The sequence below is a fragment of the Meriones unguiculatus genome, chromosome 9 (genome assembly GCF_030254825.1).
Source record: "Meriones unguiculatus strain TT.TT164.6M chromosome 9, Bangor_MerUng_6.1, whole genome shotgun sequence".
NCBI classification, from domain to species: domain Eukaryota; kingdom Metazoa; phylum Chordata; class Mammalia; order Rodentia; family Muridae; genus Meriones; species Meriones unguiculatus.
The window spans coordinates 118,713,742-118,734,824 of record NC_083357.1 but is presented as its reverse complement, the minus strand read 5'-3'; the positions used below and the strand labels follow the sequence as shown (position 1 = coordinate 118,734,824).

The window sequence follows — 21,083 nt, the reverse complement described above, 5'->3', positions numbered from 1 at the left end:
TAAATTGTAAAAAAAATTAAAATTTAAAAGAAGTTGTTATTAGCAACAAAAACTAAATTGCTAACTATTTAAAATTATATATATATATATATATATATATAATATATATAATGCCTCCCAAATGTAAACTTTAAAATTATGCATTCCCTGAGGTTTACTGTGAACTAAATAAACACGACTTTGTCTATACTTTTTCTGAAGTCAGTAATCCAAACCTGTCCTGTTACTTTTAGGTTAATTTTGTTCTTGGCAAAAAAACCCAAGGAAACAACCATAGTTCTCCCCTTAGTGACCAAAAGGTGCCACACTGCACAAGCTTCATACCAGTCTGTCTAACTGACCCCACATGGGGCAGCCTGCAGCAGCCTGGCCCCCCTCACCCCTGCAAGGTGTACTACATGGGCCCAAGCTCTGCTCCAGGAAATAACACATCCCACAGCAGCCAAGTGAGATGCAAGGGACAGGTTTTTACATCACATGCTTTCCAGGATGATTTTAATGCCCTTATTTCAAACTGTTTCCCTGGGCCATAATATAAAGCAGGAGAGAATTTTATGGGGTAGGGGAGGCTTAAACAGTCGGATCATGAGAACGCAGGGCACAGGCAGGCTTCACCGAGGCCTGGACACAGAACTGAGTGGTATGCTCAGGTCACACTCTGCGGCGTCACCCCTCCCCCAGGAAGTGGTCCCCAAGTCGACACTCCATTCAGCATCTCTTACAAAGCTGTTTAGGGAATAGACTCCTAGAGATGGGAGAACCGTCAGAGCCACGAACACATCCTAAAAGACGGTAGTGCAATCACGGCTTCACTTCCTCAGCACTTTTACTTGTGAGACCAAGAATCCTTCAGTCAGCAAAGCTTTAGCATCTCACCACAAAACACAAACCTAAGCTACCTTATGTCTCAAGTATTTGTGAGTCTATCGTATAAGAATGCCCATCACTTACTTGACACACAGTAGGTATGCAGCAAATACTTCAATAAATGGATTCTCACAAATTCCCAACTTTTGTCCATTTCTCAGCGAGTCCAAGAAACTCCAAGGCCCCTCCCTCCGTCATATTTTGAATGAAATTACATTATTTTGGTTTCCATTATGCTCTAGTCTTCTGACAAAAGTCATCTGTTTCCCATAAATACTGTGTTTCTCAAAGCAACTAAGTTACAGAAGAGACAAGGGTAAAGCTAACTACACAGCAGCTGCACTGATTCCGGAAGCACGGAGCCCACCATACGCGGCAACTCTTCAGTGTCTATCTGGTGAACTGCAGTCAACCATCTTAGGCCTATCATCCACGCTGCCATCTTAACACTGAAACCTGGACCTGTGCTCACCAGAGAGTAGAACTTAAACCACCACAGTCTGTCTTGGGTGCTTCGCAAAGCGTTTGTATTCTTCATAACACAAAGAATGACACCCGGAGGTGAGCACTTCCTCAAGAACAGCCCACAGGAGTCTCGAGGTGTTGCTAGCCAAGGCTTCTGGCTACTTAGCAGAGCTGTCAGAGTCTGCAATGACAATCACAGGCTTCTCTGTCACTGTGACTTTCAAGTGAATATGAAGAAAAATGAATCAGGTAGTTTAAAACGTAGCTAAGTTGAGAAATGTGTCCTGTAATTACCACAGAAGGAAAAAAGTTTCCTTTAAATTCAGCTCAGAAAGACAAAGCCTGCTGGAGGCTAGGAAGAGACCCTGGCGAGGCTAAAGGCGTTCACAGTCTGCCCAGGTAACGCAGGACTGCCCCAGACAAGCGAAACTCACAGCAAATGTTGACCCGCTGCTCGACGCCACCGCAGTGTGGTCTTCCCCGTGTAGCTTTATGGAGAGCTCCCACTCAGCCACTTCCGGCCTAACAACCGGCACTCTGGAGCAGAAAGGAAGCAAAGGGCGAATTACATTTTATTCTCTATCAATAAATAATTTCCCTTCACATTAGTGTGTGCAGTAAAAGAGTTAAAAGCCACACTTTGCATTTCATTTTACTAGCCCTCAAGACATACACTGGGGAGACTTTTAGAAGGCAGACACTCAGAAGACACAGCGGTCCCTGCAGTAACTGTGCTAGCAGCGCCTCCTATAAGACCCGTCACCATGCTCTGCGTTTTAACTTGAGTTGTGTAACTGAGACAGCCCTTCATAAACTAATCTTTCTTAAGCAATATTATTTTCTGCTAACTATTCAAGATATTTTTAATTACAGTAAAATAAACAATGTGACAAATGTGCTAAGTGTCCAAAGAGGTTAAAAATGAATTAGTTGACATAATTTGGGGCTTATTTAATTTACTCTTCATAGTTGATACGATTAAACGGTAGTAAAGAACAAAGGGGTGAGGCCTCAGTGAGTAAAGGTGCTTCCCACACAAGCGCAGTAGCTGCAGAGGGTGGCTCCGAGGCCTCGCTAGGGCTGTCTCCTCACTAGGCCAATTCCTTGCCCAACCTCAAGCGCTGAAACGTCCATTCTCCCAGGGCCACTGTGTAACGTGGCTTTCCCATGTTTTCCTCGATAGTAAAACCACAACCTTCCTGCTCATGACATTTTTATGGTATTCTACTCACACCAAGTTAATTCCTAATTGAACTGCTTGCCATTTGAGTCCTTAAGAGGAAAGCCACAATTCTTTGTACCTTACTTTTTTTCTAATTACATTGGCCTGTGTGATTGATTGGACTAGCTCCCTTTAGTTAAGCCAAACAAGCAGGAGGCAGAGGACCAAGCAAGCTCTGAGCTGAGCTCTGCTGACCCACAGAAGTGAGATGAGTTCTGCCTATACTTCTGACCTTGAGCAAATGCACAGAATAAATTTCCTTTCCTGGAACATGGAAGTAACGATGGTGTTTGCACTGATGCACACACCGAGAATGGGTGAGGCGTGCACAGCGGACATGATGATAGTCCAGGCCTCTTCTCTTGTTTTGGCCCTGACTGACATCCTTCCATTACAGCAGCGTTGGACTCCCTCTCCTGTGCCTTTTAAACTGCCTCAATGATAGTGTAATTTCACTGCCTTCCTTCCACTTAACCAGCACTATATGCATAGTAGTTTCTAAAGTTCAGGGACAGCCAGGGAGAGCAAAGGCTGTTTCCAGTGAGGCAGCCATCCTTTGCCTGCAGAGGAGGTGGGAAGTACTGATCCCAACGTCCTGTTCTAGCCCAGGACTCTTTTTCCCACAGAAAATGCTCCTGCAGATGGTGGCAAGGCAGAGCAGCCTCTCCTCAGGACCCCAGCACTATTTATTTTTCCACCACTTTATTTTGATCCACATCTGGTTCATATACATTGTAGTTTGCCCCAGGAGGGACCTTCTGGAAGCACACAGGCTCCTGTCTCACCGCCTCTCCCCTCAGCGATGCACTTGAGGACCCACATCCCTGAGCCTGCAAGACAGCTCCACAGAAACAACCAGGTGACAGGAGGCAGGCATCCTCTGAGCTGAGCCCCTGGAGCAGCATTTTTCCAGCAAGCTCTCCTGAAGTACTTTGCTAGGAGAATGGAAGACAGCAGTTCCACTGAGAAGCAAGACCTCCAGCTGCCAAGCTGACAAGCCATGGTTCCCAAGCAGGGTTAGTACTAGGGTTTTGTCTGGCTTTGCGTGGGCTTAAAAATAGTTTGATTTTGTTTGGTGACTAAAATAGATGGTTCAGGCATTGATGCTAGTTACTGAAATATACAATATTGCACCAAAACAGACCAGACCTGGAGGGCTATGGGCCCTGGTTCTGAAGAATTGCTAAGAGAATATTAGCAGTTATTTTGAAATACCAATTTCAATTCAAAAAGCATGAACATGATAGTAACAAATACCTAAAGTTATATTTTAAATTTTAAAAAAAGAATTATACCTTTTGATACAACTCACTTGCCTAGCAGACCTCAGGCCCTGGGTGTCACTCAGCCAGGAGAGAAAAAGGGTAGGTAAAATAATCACAAACCTCCTCAAAGGTAGGAGCTGACTCACAGTCACCCCAGCAAGACTCCACAGGGCTCAGCTTCCCCTAGTGAAACACACTCCGTGGAAAAGCTGCCATCAGACCAAGGCTCACTTTGTGCAGTGTGGTCTGCACATTCAGACCTGAAACTCTACATACAGCAAGTCACCAAACCCAGCAGTGAGGGGTCAGAGCCACTCAAAGCCGATCACAGTTCTCCCCAAGTCTGCCTACCTCCGGCACCTCTGGACAGCCAGAATCAAGCTGCTCAGTAAAATCCAACTTTTCCATGTCTTACAAAGAAAAGCTGACCACTGATCTTTAGTAATGTCAGTACTAATACAAAAAACTTAGCAAACTGATCCAAATACACAAGTGAAGCTAGAAATGCACGACTACTAACAGAAACGCCCAGCACCGCACAGACGTCGCGATAAGACAGTGGCCATCTCGGAAGCTTCCTGTCACAGACACCGAGGAGCTGCTCTCTGAGACTGGCCCATCAGAGCAGACAACACTCAAAGGGTCCTCAAGAACTGCTTCGTCATAGCTTCCCTAGAGGGTGGCCTGCACCGTCAGGATGATCTGCTGAGTCCCACAGCCACTGAGGTCAGTCCCTGCATGCAAATCTCCACAGGAAGAAAAAGGGCCTCTAAAAGTGGGCCATTCATCTGAACCTGGTTCACAAAATTTCCAGAGTGGCAAAAAGCTATGTTATGCAAGCACATGGATGTATTCAGTGGGGGTAGACAGACATAGATACAGGCCGACTACAAAGAAGCCCTCCCATGGCTCATGAATAAGTCGCGGAAATGATCAGGAAAAAAATGGGGGAAAGAGAGAAAGATGTTTAGACAGATGGCCCACTTAAAATGCCTGAGATAGGGTATAAGCAATTTTAATGAAACTTAAGACCTAGCACGTGATTTTTTTTTTCTTACTTTCCTCAACTGAAGAAGAAAAGAAAACAATTCTAAGGAAGACAAAAAAAAAAATCTGCCTTTTGCTGAAAACCCCACTTTCAGCAACTTCAGACAGAGGAAGGGTCAAAAGAATGAGTTTTGGTAGTGTAATAAATTCATGTAAAATTCTTCACAGAACCATTAGCTATCAAAATGAATAGAAAAAAAGCATGAAGAGACAGATTAAAGGAATTTTAAACAGAAGTCTACTGCCAAACCAAACAAAATTCTATGCCTTATTATGTGAGAACTTACAACAGAGTAGCATTAAAGTTCATCACTGCAAAGACAGATAAAAGTAGCTTTCAGAGAACCCTTCAATGCCAGAAATAGACAAGAAGAATGACCAAGATCTCCCAACATGCACTTTAAAATGTGTGCACCCCAGCTCATGATGCTGTACCAGAGCCCGTCACAAAACTGTCCTGAGCAATCACGGCACCACTAAGTTCAACAGCAGCATTGTAACAAGGGACTGGCATGTAGTGCTGAATATGTCCCTCACTTATAATCGTACCATTATTAATAGATGTAAATCCCACTTTCGCCCTCCTCTTGCCGTGCGTGGTTCTCCTAGAAGGCTTGGAGCACATGAGTCAGGAAAGCAACCCAGGCCAGCTGCCACCACCGCAGGCCTCCCCATGTGATCACGTGCAAGCCTGTGACCACTCTGTGACCTCCGCAAGGGGTGGATGCCCACGGTGCCTTTTTTCTCAACAGGAAGATCATCTAAGTATGTGGATGGGAGGGGAAAAGACACGTGGTGCTTGGCATGGTGGTATGCAGTAGGGGTTCCAGCATGCACCAGCAACCACTGTGGTCTGCACAGAGGTCGGAACACCTGCCATTGTCTCAGCAACAGAAGGATGGTAGGTGACCGAAGGCCAGTTATGACAACAACACGGATACCTGTAATGTTAATCTCTCAATTTGATGGGACTCAGAATCCCATGGCACCACATCTCCGGAAGAGTCTAAGGGGTATGCCAGAGAGCTGCGGCTAAGGAGGGAAGCCCTATCCTAAATGTAGGTGGCCCCCATGGCCAGAAGCCCCACACTGAACAAAGAGGGAGAGTGAGCCCAGCAAGAGCGCTTCCTTCTCTGCTGCCTGCCTGAGGGTATGCTTGTGACCTCTCACCCCTAATGCCACACCTTGCTCAGCCTGTGAGTCAACAACTCCTTCTTTCTTCAGGTAACTCTGGTGAGCTACTCTGTCACAGCAGTAAGAATCCAGTTACTGCCAACATATGAAAAGATGTGGTACATACATGAATCCCATCATGTGCAGCAAAGGGGATAGAACAGAGGACACTACGTGAAACAAGCGAGTCACTGAAAGACAAATACCAAATGTGCTCATACATCAGAAGCAAAATAAATTGACTCATGAATGAACATAGACTAGGGGTCCCTGGAGGCTCCAAGGTTAGGAGGACAGGAGGAAAAGGAAGGTGGATAGCAAGGTACTAAACTTCTTTTCTTGTAACAGATTTAGTGTGCCTGGTTTTATGTTGAGATCTTTGATCCACTTGGAATTTAATTTTGTTCAGGGTGATAGATATGGATCTATTTGCATTTTTTTTCTACATGTGGACATCCAATTAGACCAGCACCATTTGTTGAAGTAATCCAATTTAAAAATGGGGTACAGAGCTAGACAGAAAATTCTCAACAGAGAAATTTCGAATGGCGGAGAAACAAATAAATGTTCAATGTCCTTACTCATCAGGGAAACACAAATCAAAACAACCCTGAGATTCCATCTTTTACCTGTTAGAATGGCTCAGATAAGAACTCAAGTGACAACACATGCTGGAGAAGATGTGGAGAAAGGGGAACCCTCCTCCATTGCTGGTGAGAATGTAAACTTGTACAACCACTTTGGAAATCAATCTGGTGCTTTCTCAGAAAATTGGGAATAGTGCTACCTCAAGACCCAGCTATACCATTCCTGAACATACACCCAAAAGATGCCCCACCATTCAACAAGGACATCTGCTCAACTATGTTCATAGCAGCTTTATTTATAATAGCCAGAATCTGGAAACAACCTAGATGTCCCTCAACCAAGAAATGGATACAGAAAATGTGGCACATTTACATAATACAATACTAATCAGCTACTAAAAACAAGGAAATCATGAAATTTCAGGTAAATGGATGGAACTAGAAGAGATCATCCTGAGTGAGGTATCCCAGAAGCAGAAAGACACACATGGTATATATTCACCTATAAGCAGATATTAGCCATGTAATGCAGGATAACCATACTACAATCCACAGGTCCAAAGAAGCTAAACAACAGGGGAGACCCTAGGGAAGATGTTTAAATTTCATTCAGAAGGGCAAACAGGATAGACACCAGAAGCAGTGGAAAACAGGAAACAAGATGGCAGCCTACTATAGATGGTCCTCTGAAAGGCTCCACCCAACAGGGGACTGAAGCAGATCCTGAGTCTCACAGCCAAACTTTGGGCAGAGCACAGAGAATCTTTTGGGAGAAGGGAGAGATAGAAAGACCTGGAGAGGACAAGAGCTACACAAGGAGAGGAACAAAGCCAAAAAATCTGGGCCCAGGGGGTTCTGCAGAGACTGAGGCACCAACCAAGGACCATGCATAGAGAGGACCTAGACCCCACCCCTCAGGTGTAGCCCATGAGTTACTCAGTCTCCATTTGGATTCCCTAGTAAGGAGAGCAGGGACAATCTCCAACATGGACTTGGTTGCCTGCTCTTTAATCACTTTCCCCTAGTGATGTGGTCTTGCCAGGCCACAGAGGAAGAGGATCCAAGCAGTCCTGATGAGTCTTGATAAGCTAGCGTCAGGGGGGAACTCCCCTTTCAGTGGCCTAGGGGAAGGGGATAGAGGGAATAAGGGAGGGAGGGTGGGACTCAGAGGAGATGAGGGATGCGACTACAATTGGGATGTAAAATGAATTGTAAAAAATAATAATTAATAAAAAACAAGGCATCAAATACAGTCACACAGGAAGAGTCATGGGAGGCTGGATAACAGGTTCCAATACAGAAGCGGAGCACTTCCTGCATTTTATATCCCGGGGTAATGAATAGTTTATAACAATTTATTGTATAGTTTTAAAAACTGGAAGACAAGGACTCCAAGGTTCCCAGCACAACACATAAAGATAGACAAATAGACAGATAGATAGATGATAGAGGATAAATGCTAGACAGACACATATATGATAGATGACAGATAGATGGCTAGATGATAGACAGACAGACAGATAGATAGATGATAGATGGGGGTGGTGCTCAAAAAGAGCCTGATGTTCTGGCACTCACTCTGTAGACCAGGCTGGCCTCTAACTCTCAGAGATCCATCTGCCTCTGCCTCTGCCTCTGCCTCTGCCTCCCAAGTGCTAGAATTAAAGGTTTGCACCATCACCACCCTTCTGGAAACCAAGATATTTAAGATGTCAGTGCTAGCTATCCTGGCTAGACCATGATACTGGCATATATGTATCACATCACATGGCACCCACAGATAAAAGAATGCAGGTTACATAGTAGAATTCCACTGACCTCGGTCGCCGCTTGCCTTCTGGTCACTCCATCCTGACCCTCCCACAGTTAGTCAGGTTGTACTTGTCTGCCCCAAAGCTTCACTTTAGTGCATCCCGGAGGCATGCAGTAATAGATGCACGTTTGCTCAATACACTTCTTCATTTCCCTTGTGCTTATTGGATACTGTCTTTAACATGAGTGCATTCTCTTGAGCACCTGCTAAAATTAGCTCCTCCTGTTGATGGGCATCAAACTGTCTCCCTTTCAGGGGTGTTCTTTGTATAAGTTTTCCCTTAAGGCTTCAGGTAGTGCAGCCCGGGCCTCACCCATGCTGAGCAAGCACTGCACCTCTATGCTACATTCCTAGCTCTGTACAGGAATATTTTGAGGACAATATTTTCTTCTCTTAGGACCAAAAAACCAAGGAGAACAAACTCAAGGCTAAGCATTTAACTTTTTTGTATGCTGTCACAGTGCTCTCTGAGACACTGACAGGGCAAGCCGGAGGAGAGGGTCCTTCTGTAGACCACCATTTACTGCAGTCGGTCTGACGTGGGCCAGGCTATGGATGGTCACTGCAATCCTTGGGTGGAGACAGGTTCCTGACAACTTGCTGGGGACTACCACAACAGGCTGGTAGTGACAGAAAAAAGAATTGGTAGATCAGAACGTAGAGGAATGCTATTCTGTACAGTCTGAAAAAGAGTAAATGGAATTTCAGACACACAAGGAGAACAGAAAGGTCTTTGTGGAAATCTAAAACAGGTTTCTATAACTGTGGCAGTTGGTATCAGTCCAAACAAGTTATGTATTAGTTTTCTCATTTTCATGTACATGTATGTGTGTCTGCATGTGTCTGGCACACGTGTGTGCATGGCTGTGGACACCAGAAGCATACGTCAGGAACCTGTCTCCAAGCTGCTTCTACCATATTCTCTGAGGCAGGTCTCTTACTCAAAATCTGATACAGCTAGTCTTAAGAGCCAGGCTGCTGTGGAGATTGTTCTTTTCCTGCATTCTAGGCAGGGTGTGTGTGTGTACATCTGTGCTGGAGATGACACCCATGGCCTGTACATGTCAGATAAGTACTCTAACGGTAACCTGCACTCTACCCCCTGCCTCCAATCTTTCCCCCATCCATTCTGGTATCTGATGAGGAATGAACTCAACATGTTATTGGGGATATAGTTCCTGTGATAAGTCGTTTTTTCTGACTGCTGTCAAATTCAGTCTTCTAACTGAGTATGAGCTGTGTCTGTGTGGTCCTTAGGCTCCTCATGCTTGGACTTTATCAACACTTGATTCTGCAGAATAACACTGTTTGTCAAGGTTGGGTAAATTTAACCATAACTTCTTTACATTCCTTGTCTCCTTTCTTTCCCGCTTCTGGGACTGTGAGAGATCCCAGTGGTAGACGGATCCCCACTCCTCCTCCTGTCTGACAACGAGCATAATCTTATCTGGCATGTTTTAATGTGTGAAGAGTCCTCTGACACCTCAGATCTGCTCTTGGGTGCAGATAATGTAGGCTTTCATTTTAAGCACTATAATTTATTATTCTAAAATTGTTACTTGCCATTTTATTATTTCAATTTTATGTATATTTTTCATCTTGTCAGTCAGGGTCCCTATAGAGCCCTTTAATTCCTTGCATACATTTACATGTTTTAAGTTTACACCTATGTACATGTGCCTGTGTTAGTTTACCTGTACCACGTATACCAGGTGCCAGGGATGCCATAGGGTATTAGATCCCTAAACTGGAGTTATTGGGGACTAAACCCAGGTCCTTGGCAAGAGCAGCAGGTTCTCTCTTTCTTTCTTTTCTTTTCTTTTCTTTTCTTCTCCTTCCTTCCTTCCTTCCTTCCTTCCTTCCTTCCTTCCTTCCTTCCTTCCTTCCTTCCTTCCTTCCTTCCTTCCTTCCTTTCTTTCTTTGACACAGAGTTTCTCTGTGTAGCCTTGGTTGTCCTGGACTCACTTTCTAGACAAGGCTGGCCTTGAACTCACAGAGATCCCCTTGCCTCTGCCTCCCCAAGTGCTGGAATTACAGGTGTGCCACCACGCCTGGCTGCAGCAGGCTCTCTGAACCACTGTGACCTTTCTTCAGGCACCTGAATACATTAAAATTGCTTCCTGCTGGACAGTTTCTACTCACTCTGGAGTGGACCACACTTTCACGTTTCCTTGCAGGCCCTGTTACCCATGGTTGAAAACTGGATGTTTTAGACAGAATGTTGCAAAGTTGAAGTTAGATTCCTTCTCCTCTCTAGAAAACAACCTAGACCCCTCGCCTCTGCTCTGAGCTGTACAGGGTGGGTACAGCTGTCTTTCTTGACTTTACTGTGTCTAAAGGAAAAGACAACTCTCCTCCAGTCCGAAACTCATGTGTCTTAGGACATGCACACTATCTGCATGTCTGCAATGACCTAGTAACCAATTCTGAAGACAAAAGGCTGTCACCATGAAAAGAACTTACTTAAAGGAGGAGACCTTTGTGAAGATCATCAGCTAAGCCAGTGCTATCTGTATCCACAGAACCCCAAGAGAGCAAATCAGAATTTCCACAGAGAGCCAAACTGAAGGCAAGAAAACACTAAAATATATCTCTAAAATATGCACACACTTCAAAGTTCTTTTTTTTTAAGCAATAGCACAGGAATCTTAGTTCAGTGTGTCCTATCTATTACCAGGAAAGCATTGGTAACTCTAAGGTAGAATCTAAAGATAAACAGGAAGCACTATGTGAGAATCTTTTTAAACAACCACACTTTCAAACGCTGTGATTCAGTAGTCTCTCATTATTGTCCCTCTAGTTGTCTTTATACTTTTTAGTATTTTCCAAATTTCCTGGAATTTATCTCTAGAGCCGATCTTACTGAAACCTCTACTTGGGGTGAAGATGCACAGGTAAGAGAAACACAGACCTCGTCAGGTTGTTTTGAACTCAGACTTAATGCATGTCCACCTGCAGCAACCTGTGGTCGAGGGAAGGGGAGCACATGGCAGACAGAAATAAGCACAGCACCAAGTCGAGCTCCTAAAACAACTCCTCTTCATTAAACTCCACATCATGATGTTCTTTTATGCATAAATACAGAAAGAAGCAAGACAAAAAATTAAGCAATATCTTCAAAAATCTATTTCCCATTTGCATCAGTTCCATTCTCCTTTCAACACTGCATTTCTCTCCCTGGCAAATCTCTCTAAACCAATTTTAAATTCTTTTTCTTTTTTCTTTCTTTCTTTCTTTTTTTTTGGAACCAGGCCAAACATAAATATACAAATACTGCTCCATCCCTACTGAAAATTACTTTGCACAGATCGGCTAACTTGGATTTTTAACAATCATCTTTGTATTATGCAAATTAATCTTTTGACATTTTCTTATGAATGCACTGATGGTGTTGATTTAGTTTCAATTCAAAAATCAGGGATTTCATTACCCCATAAAACATATCCAGAGTTCAAAGTATTTAATGGAGGTTAAACAAAATGCAAACATTTAATGCAACATTAAGCATGTGAAATAAAAACTTGATTGCCTAAAGAAAGCATGCTATGCTGTTACCCTGGTGACAGGTTAGAAAAGGGATTGTGAGATGAATAGCTGTATGATATGAAATTAAAATGTTTCACACTGAACAATCCAAAATGAATTGGGAAAGGTTAGAGTAGAGAAGAGGGGAATCAATTCTCCGATGGCAGTGGTGAATGGGGACGAAGGATGAATAGGATTTGCCAGTGGGGAGCAGAGCTGCCAAGCCTCCTGCAGCCACAGAATCACAATAACACTGATGGAGTGTGCAAGGGCTTCTGCAGTCAGGGCGGGAACACAGGACTCTGGCATAGAGGCTCTTCTCACATCCAGCCCTTGCAGAACAACCAAATGGAAGAAAACTATTTTAAGATGCTGTATTCAACAGAAGACTACAGATGTGCTACAGATGTCCCATCTTACACTCTTAGGAGTTTGTGCTTGGGATTAGTGTGATTTCTAACTTGGCCATGACACAATCACAGCAAATAGCTGAAAATGTAATAACAGAGGCAGTAAAAAGCCAATACGAAAATTACTGCATTAGTGTTTTCCTTTCCTCTTGCTGCCTCCAGGACAGGGGATCGCTTGCCCAAATACAAGTGTATATTTCATGAGATGTTGTATGGCCACATGTGTTTGGAAATATGCAAAGTATATAGTCAGCCATCAGCACATCAACTTCATTGTTGTAAAAACTTGACCTACGTGAGAATACACATGGATCAGGTGTAAATAAAAGCTGTTTTATTTCATCGCTGGTATAAGTGTGATACAATGTGACATATCCTTTTAAAGTCAGAAGCTAAATTAAACCTCCTATATTGCAAACTGCACAACAATATTGGCTTTCTTAGAAATGACTTTCACAAGGCTATTTTTTCTGTGATCCTTTCCCCAATTATCATTCAATGGTTAAAATCCTATTGGAAACCTGAAACTCACCCTCCAGATGGAAACTTAAGAACAAGTGAACAAATTACATCTGAGAGCAGGAAAAGCCACTGGTTTTCAATAGCAAGAAAAACCTCAGATAATTGCATCTGTCGGGTAGAAATCATTAGGACAGTGATTCTCCACTTTACCCAGAAGCCAGACGAGAAGAGAATGTACAGCACAGCTGTCAACACAACGACGACGCAGAGAGGGAAAGTAAGACAGTACAATCTCTCCTTACAGGGCCATGGTAAGGGTAAACTGGCGGCAGGCTGTGTGCTGAGATGTCCTAGCAAGCCAGCGCACAGGGTAAGTTACACACTGACGCACACAGCCTAGGCCAACTCTGACATCAGCGAACGCTTCAGGTCAACGCTGTCTTTAACACTATCTGAACTAATGTCGGGCGAGAAGTTATGGGGATAAATTAAAGTCTGTGACCTTGTTCAATTCAGACAGGCTCAGAGCTGAAGAAGCCAAGACTGTCATTATTCAGACAAGAAAATGAGGGCAAAGGTTGAAGCAATTTGGCAAAGCAGGTTTGTACCATCTTACCACGGAGCGGAGACCAAACTCCCGGCACCTTGCTAGGCTGGGTCCTACCTGCTGCACCACCCCAAGTGTTCAGAGTTCAGTGCTGGGTGAAGGAGCCAAAACCACCAAAACCACTCAGAATTCCCACCCAGAAAGATCTAACTAAACAACATGCCATAATCAAGGCCCTTAAGTGAGCACATTCTCAGTGTATAGAGGCTTGGGTGCCCCACACATTCTGTAAGGCGTCCTCATGCAACTTACCTCTCTGATTTATTATTTCTATTGGAACATAATTTTCAACAATATGCTAATTTTTAAAGTGCTAATGCACAGTTTTGGAAAACTACTATGTTGAAGAGTGTTAATATTGCAAAATGTTGACAATATAATGGTATGTTCTTTTAAAGTGTCCTTGGAAGTGGAAAGCTCCCTTTCTATAAAATCAAAGTAAAGCAAAAGACTCCATGTGTCTACACAGAGGGCCAGTCTGATTCTTCTGCCTCCACCTCCTGACTGCTGGAATTATAGCCTGTACCTGCCTACAGGCTCATCCATGCCTTGCTCTCTAGCCTCTTCTCCTGCTCCTTCTCAAACTCCTTTGTTGTACCCTCCCCATCTAAAAGAGTTACTGGTGCTGGAGAGTACCAAGGCTTACACCTTAGCTACTGTCATCTCCTGCTGGTCTCCTAGCTTCCATTTTTTTCTACCTACTTACAAATTGTTTCTAACTCTAGGGCCAAAAGTACTGACACTGCAGCAAGCTCTCTGCTGTGGCTCTCCATTCCCCACCAACACGTCCTCAGTCCTACTTCAAGAACCACTGCCCTTTCCTGTCCCACTCAGAGGGAGGAAGGGAGAGAGGAAGTGATGGGGAGAAGAATAAAACATGTGTCTTAGAGTTTCTCTTGCTGCAATGAAATACCATGACCAAAGACCAAGCTGGGCAGAAAAGAGTTTATTTGGCTTATAGTTCCATATCACAATTAATTGTTGAAGAAAGTTGGGACAGGAACTCAAACAGGGCAGGATCCTAGAGGCAGGAGCTGATGCAGAGGCCATGAAGGAGTATTCCTTACTGGCTTGCTCCCCATGGCTTACTCAGCCTGCTTTCCTTAGAACCCAGGACCATCAGCCCAGGGATGGCACCAACCATAATAAGCTGGGCCCTCTCCCAGTAGTCACTAATTAAGAAAATGCCCTACAGCAGGAAATTATGAGGTATTTTCTCAATTACGGTTCCCTCCTTTCAGATAACTCTAGCTTGTATCAAGTTGGCATAAAACCAGCCAGCAAAACATGAAAAGAAGGAAGGAAGGAGGGAGGGAGGGAGGGAGGGAAGGAAGGAGGGAGGGAGGGAGGGAGGGAAGGAAGGAAGGAAGGAAGGAAGGAAGGAAGGGACACCAAGCATGCCGTCTGTTCAGGGAAAGTGGGCCACTGAGCCACCATCTCTCTATGATAAGTTACACGGCTCAGCAGAAAGCACAGATGACAGCCTAGAAGCCACAGAACCTTACGAAAGATGAGTTACACAGATGCACTGCAGACAGAGGGAAGTACAACATTCCACAAAGGCAGATGGGCCTTCTCACCAGCGTCTGAGAAGCCTGAGAGGCAGAGCTGGGCCTGCCAGGGTAAGGTAAGTTCTCTTGGCTGGTCCACAAGCTCTGCTGCACGCTGAGGAGAGCAGGCATCTTGAGCAAATGTAAACACTACCAACAAGACCAAAGGACTATCAGTATGACTTTTCTGTTTAGCAATTATCAGTTAGTGAAGGAAACTACAACACTAGTAAAATCATTTCAGATTCACATAACAGAGCTTTTAATACACCTTTTAATTCACACCTTTGCTACTTAAAGTGCTTTTATTTTTAACTTTGTTTTCTAGGGATAGAGCCCAAGGCCTCAACTTTGAGTAACATACCTAAGTCCCACAGTGTTAATAATTATGAAGGAACATGACTATATGGCATGCATGCGTGTAAGAAGTTATGTTCTGCATACTTATAGGCATCCCAGGAAGCATGCTATTGTTTCTGACATTAACTTTTTTTTTCCAGAAATGCCCCCTATTAATTTACTATCTAAATTCTATAGATTTAGATCTATCTAAATAGTATTTAGATAGTAAAAAAAAAAAAAAAGACATGTCAATGTCTTTTTTCCAAGTCATAAATGATGAAAGAGTAAAAACCACAGAGAAATTGGGAAAATAAGATCTGCAGCCAAAACAAGCAAGCCAGAGGAAAGGCTGTGAGCTACTGGTTTGGAAGCAAAAACATGACATGAATTCACCCATGACAGCACTGTGGAACCACACCTAAAGGGTGGCATGCCACTCCACTCCCAGTCCAATCATAAAAACAGCCCCAGAAGCCAGGCCGCAAGGGTTCACACAGCAGACCTCAACTGGAGGAGGCATCAGCACTCTTCTCCACAAACATGCGAATGTCACAGTCTTTGTTGTTAACAGTGGTGTCAGCTTTAGAACTTCCCACTACTACACAAGTGCAAGTTCCACAGAAAGTCAACTCACCAGAAAGGAACAATTACTTGTTGCTTGGGAAATACACAAATCCACAGGTATCTGCATAACTGAACTCTGACCTATGTCTTTCACTAGTACAATTCTTCCCATTTATAAGAAAGATAAGACACATAAAGAAACAAAAGCAGCAATGAACAGACTTACAATTTGGGGTAGAAATTCTGCAGGAGTCAAACACAAGGGAAGAGAGTCACGGAAGGCAGGACCAAAAGCGAGACAGGGTACCTGAGCTTTCTGACACAGACAACTGGTCCTCCTTATACCCTTCCAGGGGTGTAAGTTACACGGGAGCAGCATGTCATCAAAGTACACAACTAAACCTTTGTTTATTTTATGTCAAAATTTCCCTTAAAATGTTGGCAAGTGTGCAAGATAGGAAGAAAACAAAGAGAGAACATTTCTTATGGCTGTGGAAGCTGAGTAATGATTAGATGGGGCCCTGTATAGATTGCAGATGTTTAAAGACATAATAAAATTAATGGTTTTCCCAAAGAATGGAGAGTAAATAGTCATAGTAAAACACTGGATTTTTTAAGTCACACTATATTAAAAGATGGAGATGCAGCTGTGGTTCTGGGTTTAAAGTTCGTACTGAAAGCAAACAGCTCAAGAAGCCGCGTGCCACCTGCGTCACAGGGTGAATCTAATGTGCAAAGTAGCAAGGTACAGCATTGCACTGTTTACAGCAACTGTTGATGAGGTGCAGGGTTACACCCGCTCTCACTTTTCATACTGTAAGTCCTCTCCAGAGTCTCACCTAGAATAAATGAGTGGATTTATTTCTTTTAAGTAAAAGCAAACACAGCTCCTAAAAGTCACATAATTTCCCTTTTAACTACACCTAGGGCTTCTGAAGTAGTAACAATCCAAAGAGTAAAAGATTGAGGGCAGAAATGTCACAGTCCTCCAAAAAGTAACCACAGGCCACATGAGGTTGAGATTCACCTCCTGCTAAGCAGCCCCGTCCACAGACCCCAGTGGAGCAGGGCAGCCATGATGAAAAGGGTCATTGTGTTCACAAAGCACATAGCCTGGGACCACATGTGGCTACTGAGCACTTGAAATATGGTCAGGGATGAAGAGCCTGGGTTTTAAGTAGAATCTTAAGAGCACATGTGGCTCCCGGCTTCCACTCTGAACTGCAGGGCAATCAAGGAGAGAAGTCATCAGACTCAGGGCTCTGCTGACCACTTGCCACTCTTGCCAATCATCTGTAGTTTACAGAACCATTACCTCCCCCCTCTCTCCAGATCTCAGCCACTGAACCATTATTCCTAAAAAGACGGTGCACCGAGCGTCTCGTACTTCCTCTGAAGAAGCCGCGCACGTGCAGCCCATTACGTACAAGACGCAACTCCACACAACCTGCTACTTGTCCCTCTCCTCGGAGGCAGCCTGGCTCTCATCTGCTCTGCTCAGAGCTCTTTGGTCACCTTCCACCACCACCTCACCCTGTCACTGTTCCTCTTGTGGGAAGGCAAAAGGAAAGGAAAAGAAATTAAAGTCATCCAGCTTTAGCAAGACCGTGGCTTCCTTTGTAAGGTTACTCTAGCAAGCATAGCTTGCTGAGCAGCATCATTGCCCTTAAGGTTTGCCTACCCTAGTAGAAGGTATGTCCCCTTTCTACCTGGGTTACCAGGAAGTTTAAAGTTACCCTTGGGGGTCACTGTCTCACTCTGGTGCTAATTCCATCTTGTAGCTTCCAGTTTTATCCACCCAGATTGGTTCCCAGCAATATTAGTGTATATTTTTCAAGACTATCAAATTAATGAAACAAAAATAACCAATTCAAGCTAACTGAATTCCCAGCAAATATCAGAGTGGCTTCTTACCTCTACTCTAAACTAGACAGCTAAGATAATCTTTGCAAGCTAAGAATACAAGCTATACTACTGCACCCACAGAAGCACATTAAACTGGAAGTTTACTGTGCTTTCCCAGAGACCTGAGAAGAGGCAAGATCAGCAGTCCTTTTACTGGCGTTTTTCTGTGCAGACAAGACAATCATGAATATTTTCAGCCCCTTCACTCCGTACCTTGAAGGCCCTTGAAAGTGCTGAGCTCGTAACTGGGACGCCACGAACAGCGATGATGCTATGGCCAATAACTGATTTCTCTCACTCCGTGTTAACGTGTGTCCTGTGGGAAATCAACCAACCAATCAATCGATCAACCCACATCTGTGATTTTAACATCCTCACTTCCCTCTTACACTCATCAGCCATTAAGAACCTTACCAGGTATCTCTAATGCTCGCTATTGTACATGGAGCAGGTGAAGCTCAGTAAGAACAAACAAACAAACAAAACACCCAAGCCCTGCTCACCAGAAGCTCACTGCCTACACAGGAAAAGAGGTTTGTTTATTTTGTTTTGTTTTCTAAGTTTATTCATTTTCCAGCTAGAATACCAGAATGTTGACATTCTTGGAAACAAATTGCCAGTTAGCACTTAATAATTCTTATTTTTACACAAGACCATGACTTAAACTTCAGAAGCTTCTTTTCAGCAGAAGCAACTTTTCAAAGCTATTTCAACTTATTTCAAATTTATTCAGATTCTTCAGTATAGAAGAACAAAAAATTACCAACTCTTCTAAACCTGTGATTGGGTACCATGCCTTTTATTCTAAAAGTTTTTAAAGCCAATTTCAAAATGAATAGTGTAGCTACTAGGTGATGTGGACAGCTGAAGTGTTAAAGGCATACAGATTGAAGGTGGCCACATCTCTCCGTAGCAGCAAGCAGAAGACTGACTAATACGTGGTCGGCCCCTCTTCCGAACCTTACCATCAGCCTCTGAAGTACAAGAAAGTGTTAATGTGTACTGAATCCTTTAGAGAAGGAAAACAACTGTTGAGTTATAAGTACATATAAAATGATAAAACCAGGGTTTTGAGCCAGCTCAGGGTTAACAGTATGCATGGCTCTTGACAGTTTGGTTCAAAGCACCCAGGTCCAATCGCTCAACGCCTTGTTTTTATCTTAAATTCTATGTAGAAGTGTGTGTGCATGTGGACATGTACACATGAATGCAGGCGCCCACGGAGGCCAGACGCACTGGATCCTCTGAAGCAGAGGTAGAGGCAGTTAGAAGCCGCTGACATGGGTGTTAGGAACTGAGCTAGGGCGCTCTGCTGACAAGCCTTCTCTCCAGCCCCAGCAAAGAGATGGAAAGGCAGAGCAGAACAGAACAGCCATCTACATACCAGGAAAACCCAGACCCAAGGAAACCTCCAGGAAGCACACCTGCTCCTCACACCCCATCCGCAGTTTACGTCTAAGGAGCGTGAGGCTAAAAGGCCAGAAGTTCAACTTGTGCAGAAGCAGCTGCTGCTGGTCAAGGGCAAGGCCGTGTCTGTCTGGATGAAGGGCTGACTCAGAGAAAATAAGGTGTGCTCTTCCTGCCTCAGGCAGAACCAGAGGCATATCAACCAATTCATCAATCAATTATCCAATTAACAAATTTCTCTCTTCCACGATTTCTCTCCACACAAAATCAGCTGTCTCCAGGGCAAGCAATCTAGCCGCTGGCAGGCCTTAGCTGGGGAGGACTGGCTCCACTGGCAGAAGCATATAAAAACGTGTCTAAGCGGGGTCAGACATGAAGAATGTGTTTGTAGCAAATCCCTGAGAGCTCCAAAGCAACCACACCATCTGCTAGTCATGTGACAGCTGACAATCACATGGTACAGTAGCTACAAATGGAGTTCCGAGCAAAGAGAACCCAGTTGGCATACAAACGTCTTTGAAAGACATAAATGATTTGAACATTGTTTTTAAAAATAAACTAAAACACTCAATTTAAATATAAGTATTTCTCTTAAGATCTGTAGCACATTCTTTTACAGGAAGGTAATTCATGAAAAAGAAAGGTATGGAAAGCCCAAGCCATCCATTCCTCTTTGGGACAAATCCAGACACTGAATAAACCATAAAGCATCAAGGGAGCTCACACCTGACTCTAGGATTCAGAGGTACCCCTCAGTGACCTCATAAGCCCCAACCTTGTGGGCCCTGGCATGTCCCTGACCTTCTTCTGACACGGGAATGTGCATGAAAATACCCATATCATCTTTCCTAAGCATTCTGTGTGCTTTTCATTGACCCTCATTCGCAAATGGTCCAGAACCCAGGACACAGAATATATGATGACACCATTGCTCCCATGTCAACACCTAGCAGATTACTATAGATATTTACAAATGAACCTGTGAGCAAGTTCCAATTCCTCAGCAACATACAAAGATCAGCAAATACATTAGGGTCTCTGAGCCACAGAGGACCGACTAATGGCCCTCAGACTTCATGGGGGATGGGGCTCAGTCACAGACTTTGAGTTTCTCCTCAGCAGCACACAAAATAGAGAATATGATAACACATACGTATGCTTCCTGTTTCAATCAAATTCTTACAAAAACAAACAAACAAACAAACCAGTACCTTCTCAAAGGAAAACAGAAAACGCTGACACTGTGTTTATGGGGCTTCACACTCAAGTGCAGCAGGCACCAGAGAGAGATGCGAAGTGCTCCTATCTGGCCAACTGAAATTATAGTGCTCTTTTTGTTCTTTTTTGGGGGGTGGGGGGGACACAGACTTATTTGTATTCATTCATTCACTCAATGTATTAAAAAACCAACCAGGGTCTCATCTATAACAAAAGCTTATTCATTTTTTTCCCTTTAGCTTCAAATCAAAGAAAATTTGCTTTTTAAAATTCAAATGTAAAAAAAAAATCAACAAAAAAATCTCTTGTGTATCCTATTTTAAAATTTTAGATTCAATCATTTCAAAGCTCAAATCTATGAACCTTCTGTAAAAGCACCCTCAGTTACAAATAGATTTGGGGAAATCAACATATATAACAGAAAATTTTAATGCAGCCATAGAAACTGGCACTTGCTTATGAACAGTGATGAGGAGATGAGGCCAGATGGGAAACAGATGGGGACCCCAACAGGGCAAAGTGACCTGGCCCCAAACATATTGAGAAGACCCTGGACTAGTTTCTTTACCACTTCCTGCTGTCTCTTGGGCATACATCAAACCATCAAAGATGATGGCTTACCGTAGCTGAGATCTGCTCTGGGGGGACTGTGGA

The 21,083-nt window shown here is 43.7% G+C and overlaps 1 protein-coding gene across 3 annotated transcripts in view; it reads right to left on the bottom strand.

The window, feature by feature from the left end:
- Pcca (propionyl-CoA carboxylase subunit alpha) overlaps positions 1–21,083 on the bottom strand; it is a 288,912-nt gene that overhangs the window by 115,202 nt on the left and 152,627 nt on the right. For all 3 annotated transcript variants that reach the window (XM_021644430.2, XM_060391661.1, XM_060391662.1), the window contains 2 exons: positions 18,018–18,120; positions 1,767–1,869 (listed from right to left, as the gene is read on the bottom strand). In XM_021644430.2, the coding sequence (XP_021500105.1) occupies positions 1,767–1,869; positions 18,018–18,120 (206 nt within the window). The remainder of the gene's footprint in view (positions 1–1,766; positions 1,870–18,017; positions 18,121–21,083) is intronic.